This window comes from Lutra lutra, chromosome 2 (genome assembly GCF_902655055.1).
Source record: "Lutra lutra chromosome 2, mLutLut1.2, whole genome shotgun sequence".
Lineage (NCBI taxonomy): Eukaryota > Metazoa > Chordata > Mammalia > Carnivora > Mustelidae > Lutra > Lutra lutra.
Genome location: NC_062279.1, coordinates 150,460,957 through 150,466,956, shown reverse-complemented (window position 1 = coordinate 150,466,956; position 6,000 = coordinate 150,460,957). Strand labels below are relative to the sequence as shown.

The following is a 6,000-nucleotide window of genomic DNA, read 5'->3' as shown; positions in this document are numbered from 1 at the left end:
TGAGACAAGCATAGTAGGTTGGCATTATTATTATAGAATTTATGTCTATTGAAATTTCCTGTGACATCTTTTACCTACTCTACTGTACTGAGACAGTACAGCAATTCTTAATACTTTTTGGGCTCAGGGCCTCTCTACACTCTTAAGAAATTACTGTAGACCTCGAAGAGTTTTTGTTCATAAACATTGTTCATTATTATCATTACTGCTTTGAAATTAATACTAAAATGTTTGGCACTCTATAACAAGCACATGATTCCGTAACTGCCAGAGTAATGCCATCATATACATCATGCATCCCCTGGAACACTTAAACTCGTGAGAGAATGAACACGAAAAAGGCAAAAAAAAAAAAAAAAGTTTGTATTATTATGAAAATAATTTTGACTTTATTGGCGTCCCCCAGGTTCCCCGGACTACACTTTGAGAACTGCTGCTCTAGGTTCCTTGCTTGAGGAATGAACCATCAGATTCTGTTGCTCTGTCCAGGGAACCCCATGGTTTCAGAGGTCAAAACAAGAGGCAGCGCCAGAACCCTGTTCAAGTGAAGGCCGCTACGGGCGCTTCCCCGCAGGCAGAACGGTCCTCGGCAGCCTCCGCGGCGCCCACGCCCCTCCCCCGGCGCGACCCCCGGCGCCCCTACCAGCTCCGGGTGGAGGACCAGCATCAGTGGGCTGCGCAGTCCACCGGCTTCCCGGGCGCCGGGAAACAGGCGCCGCCCCACCGCCTCTCCTCCAACTCCCGGCTTCCATGGCAACCGGGGCACGCGGGCCAGGCGACAACGCCCCCGCCTCGGGTTAAACCATTCGCTTCAGGGACATTCACAGGGGGTGATGGACACACGGGAATATGATAGAATGCCTCAATGTTACTGGGTTCCCATTTTTCTACCGGGTTTGAACGATATATTTTGTTTTTCTTCTTCACAGCTGCCTGTGCGAGAGTAGCGCCCGTCTCGCCAGCTCAGTCCAAACGCCTCCCCCGTCCCAGGCCCGGAAATGGGCCGGTTTGCTAGGGAGGCTCGCGTCCGCGCGGGTCTGCGCAGAGGAGGGGGCGCGCGACAGACGTAGCGCGTGGGGGGCGGTGCGGCGCCCAGGGGAGGGGAGGTGGGCAAGATGGCGCCCGGCGAGTGATTCAGCCTAGTTACGTCCAGCGGCCGCTGAGACTTCGGGGCGGGGGGTTCTGCCCCCACTGCCACCCTTCCTCCTCTCCCCCGCCCCCGGAGACCCCCTGTTACCCTTCCTCCCTCTACCTCGGGGTGGGGGTGGGGGAGCGGGCCTGGTTCCCGGGACACCATGTCGGACTCTGAGGAGGAGAGCCAGGACCGCCAACTGAAAATCGTCGTGCTGGGGGACGGCACCTCCGGGAAGGTCAGTCCTCCAGCGGGCCCGCAGTCTCCGGCCTGCAGGAGCCCCGGCGCGGCCCCTGCAAATCCCAGCTTCCTCCCCGCCGCTCGGCGTCGCCTCGGTATTCCAAGGGCCGGGGCCCGTCCGATCGTAGTGTGGGGCCAGACACGAAGTAGGCGCTGGGTGAAGGCTGACTAGAGCCGTCTAGCTCTCCTTAAATTAAAAAAAAAAAAAAAAAAGTCACTTCCCAGCTCCTTGCCTGCGCGAACTCCTACTTCTTCAAGAGTCGAGCCAGCATCGCCCTCGTGGGAAGCTTTCCAGCTTCTTGCCTCTGAGGACTGGCAAAAATCTGCTCTTTTCACTTTAGTCCAGGTCACACTTTGCCCCCGCCCCTCCGCCGCTAGCCCTCTCCGCCCCCCTCCCATCCCCCCATCCCCGCACCGCCGGCCGCCTTACGTACCTACACTGCACTCCTAAGAACGTGGCTCTGGAATCCGATTCCCTGGGTGAGCACTGCCCCATCACTTACTACTGGTCGGGACACTGGAGGGCAAAATTGCTTCCCTAGTTGTGCTTCATCGGTAAGGTGGCTATTGATAGGGGTCGCCTCAGAGGGTGAAGTGTGCAAATACACATTCAGTGTGAAAATCCACATAAAGCTTTCAGAACATGGTGTGCACTCAGTAAACGCTGGCCGCTGGATCATAGCATCATACCTGTTCATCACTGCTCCCTCCAAGCACAGCACCTGTCAACACAAGCACTCATTCAGCAAATATCTATTGAGCGCTTAATTTAGGCTGATGCTGAGAGTACAGTTGCTATCGTGGCCGAGGGGATCTTTGCTTAGAGTCTAGTCTCCGGTGACGGTTGATCGAATAAATGAGACTGAGTGCTTGAGAATATCCGACAACCAGTCCCCTTACCTCTTCAGGCTGACGTTTTTAACTCTGGGTTGTGGAGCTTCTGAAGAATCATCTCTTGGTGCTTGCTCTTTGGGGAGGGTCCGTGGGGGTGTCTTCACACCTGTCGCTTCTGTCCAAGGCGCCAACACTGTTTCTGGGAATATTGCTAAAGTCTGTCTCCTTTCTTCTTCCCTCCCTTTTCCTAGCCAGGGTCTTCAGAAACGCAGGTTGTTATTGTTACCAGTTTCTGGCTCATGATTCCCCTTTACTGGTGTAGCTTGGACCCTGGTTTCTCTGGTTACGACTGCTCTTTGCATCTTCCTTGGCAGTTGGCCCAGCGGAGCTGCTCCCTGAGATTTGAGTTCCTAGGGCACCTGGGAGAGTTGTCATTTATGTGCAAAATTTGGAGCATTCTGTTAATTTCTTTTCTTGCCTTTCCGGATGATATTTTGTTACTGATTTTTATTGCTGAGGAAAAACAAGCTAATATGCTCTGATTACCTTTAAAATATTTTTGGGAAGAAACTTTTTGAATGTTTCAGTTGTTTTAAATAGATCAGTATTGTTTCTAACACTCTTATTGAATAAAAATTTTGAGGTATATTTGTATAGTTTTCTTATTATTCAGTGTTCTTTTGAATACCTTCTAATTTTTCATTTCCTAAATCCTTTCATGGTCAACTCATAACTGAATTCATTTCCTGTTTAAAATTATAATGACAATCTATAGCACTAAAACACTTGTTAAAAGAGACAAAAATTGCCAGTTACTCTGTGGTCTATCATAATTCTTTAAATTTTTAACTTTTCTTCCAGTATTTATCAGTTAGTTTCATACATGTGTTAGTTGAATTTTGTTCATAGTTTTTTATCTGAGTTTTTTGTTTAGCCTGCTATGTTTTCTTCTTGTTGCTAATTTAGTGTGAATAATTACAATTTTTCATCTCTGTCTAAAATTCTTTCTAGTGTAGGACAAGACATGATTTTTTTCCCTTCCATATTGTTGAGTTAGGACTATCATTCTGCTTAAAAGGGTAAGAGTGGTAACTGTTTATGGTGTTTGACTTAGTCTTTATCATCTTGACTAAACTCTTTTAAAACTGTAAAGGCATTTTCTGCCAGAGATTTTCAGACACAAACATCAGAAACCTAACCTTTATTTCAATATTTGTATATCAGGCTTTTTTCTTCTTCATGCCCTATTCTGCTCTCAAGTTATTGGCAGCTACCAACATTCCCATTCTGTTTCCTTTACTATCCTTTTATGAAGTCAGCTTCATTTTCATTCTTATTTGTATCCTGATTGAACTCCTGGCTGTTTTTTCTAGCATTAGTTTCTCTTGTCAGTTTTAACTCATGGCATTTAAATACACATTGATGGAAGCAATAGAGTATTGATATAATCACTAATAATTTCTTCAAGAGAAGTTTAGCTCCTCCTTCTAGTAACATGTGTTTCTAGTTCTTCCTGTTTTGATTCATACTTTTGATTTTATTACATATTTCTTAAGATTTTTTTGAGGCAAAATATTTTTCTTTTTTTTTTTTTCCTTTGGTATTACTACTAAAGGTAGTATGGTAAAAAGTGTTAGCAGAAGCTCACCAGACAAAACGATATAAAGAATCAGATAAAGATGTTTCACATATGGTAGATGATTGTTCACTTCATAATTGCTTAAGAAAGGTATTTATATAATGACTTGAGAGAAATTATTAAGTGTGAAAGAAGGCAGATAAAGTCTAGAGAATTGAAGAGGAAGTGCCTACCACTGATTCAGTTGATTTTCTGTTTAATTTTTATAGAATGTCCAGAGATGGTATAAGAATACACTTTAATATTCTCATGTTCTCACAGGCCTGTAATTTTGACAGATTATACTTTATTCCAATCAAAATATCCTAGCTTTATGTTTGCCTCAAAAATGTGAGGGTAAGGCTTTCAGAATCTCAAAGTCCTGTTTCCAAGAAAAGAACCTTCGAATTTTTAAAACTATTCATTAACATAAAAATACTGAACTTTGAGAAGCTTACACGAAAGTGCAAAATTACCTTAAATGGCACTATGCTAATGTTACATGTGCCTTGAGTTTCTCTTTATCTTATAAAAGTATAGTAACCATCCCTATATTAAACATTTTGAAATATCTGTAATAGTTAAATAGTGGCAGTTATTTTTCTCTAGAACTCTGAACCTCTTAACAGAAGATTTTGTACTCTGAGTTAAACACGCTCAATGGCATAAATAAAGATAAATGAAAAACAAAGAGTTTTAAAAAGAAATGCTTACCTTTTTTATTCCAGGCTCTCCATTTTTATATTATTGTTACATGCTTTAGGAAGCCAAACAAATTTTCATTTGAGTGTAGTGAGTTTATTTCTCAGTGCCTAGCAGAACATCTTTCTTAGGGTGTTGAATAAATATTTGACCACATATTTTAGAAATTTATTACAAATGCTGAGTATTTAAATAATAAATGAATTAGACTTAGGGTGTGCAGATTGTCATTTGTGTGAAAAATACGGTTCTTGTGTCAAAAAGAATTTTAGGTCTTTTTGTTTGAAGAAATTGAAATTTGGCCAAGTTTCCTTTTGCATTGCTGCACTTATAATTAATTATACTAAGGTGTCTTGGGAATTTTATTTTAGTTGATATCTAATTTTAACATTTAAAATAAAAAAGGGCAGTTTTCACTTAACTTTGGTAGTCTTTCTTAAAGAGCATAAAGCTCTTTAAAAGCTTTGTGAAGCTGCCTTTCTTTTTGGTGAAGTTTACAAATAAATAGAGCATTTAAAATGTTTGAGAAACTTTTAAGTTATTGAGTTATTTCAGTTGTTTCCAGAATGGTTTTTATTCTGCTTTGATAGGAAATGGTACTCCAGAGTTTTGAATACAACTTTGAGTTGTTATTTAAAAATATGTAGAAATATGTGTATCTATTCTGGTTGTAATATTCTTGTGACTTAATCTTTATGGTTGTTGGGTGGAAAATATTTTTGCCCACTTAATATTAGTCTTAAAAATACCAACTTCTTAATTTTAAAGATAAATATTATCTCAGTCATTCTGTAGTATAATTTTCATTAACTTCTTTAATATAGAGAAAAATTAGACATTTAAAGATACCTTTTTATAAAGGAAAATTATATGAACAGACTTTCCTCCTTTTAATTAGTACTTATTGTTTCTGAGAGCACAAATATTCAGAGTATTTAGCCTCAGAAATGAAACTTAGAATTGTATTGAACTGATATATATGGATATTTAGGATTCAGATCTTTAGTCATGTTGTTTTAATTTTCTTGTTGATAAATCTCAAATTCTAATTTCCAGCAAGAAGAAGGAGCTTGACTATCAGGGGATTTAAAGAGATCTAACCTATTAGTCTGTTGTCCCCACTGATAGCTGTTGGCAAGTGAAATTTACCTGGTGGAGTGTTCAGTCCCTCCTTGCTTTGTAACTGATTAGAACTGCTTAAAGTTGTTGGTTGGATTAATGGTAGTATAAATACTAAGATTACTTAATAAGGTTTAGTAATGACTTTATGTTTACATTTCTAAAACAAAGACATTAATTTTGATATTCTATGCATCAATTTTTTTAGACCTCCTTAGCTACGTGTTTTGCTCAAGAAACTTTTGGGAAACAGTACAAACAAACCATAGGACTGGATTTCTTTTTGAGAAGGATAACATTGCCAGGTAAGAGACTAAAAAATCTTAACATAGAAAATTGTACATATCTTACAATA

At 40.7% G+C, this 6,000-nt stretch overlaps 1 protein-coding gene across 3 annotated transcripts in view; it reads left to right on the top strand.

The window, feature by feature from the left end:
- Nucleotides 1-1,072: 1,072 nt before the first annotated feature.
- The window catches only part of RAB28 (RAB28, member RAS oncogene family), a 105,776-nt gene continuing 100,848 nt past the window's right edge, over nt 1,073-6,000 (top strand). For 2 of the 3 annotated variants that reach the window (XM_047718896.1, XM_047718895.1), the window contains exons 1-2: nt 1,073-1,370; nt 5,854-5,950. In XM_047718896.1, the coding sequence (XP_047574852.1) occupies nt 1,296-1,370; nt 5,854-5,950 (172 nt within the window). In that variant the 5' untranslated portion in view covers nt 1,073-1,295. The remainder of the gene's footprint in view (nt 1,371-5,853; nt 5,951-6,000) is intronic. The other variant, XM_047718894.1, reaches the window with a different exon arrangement.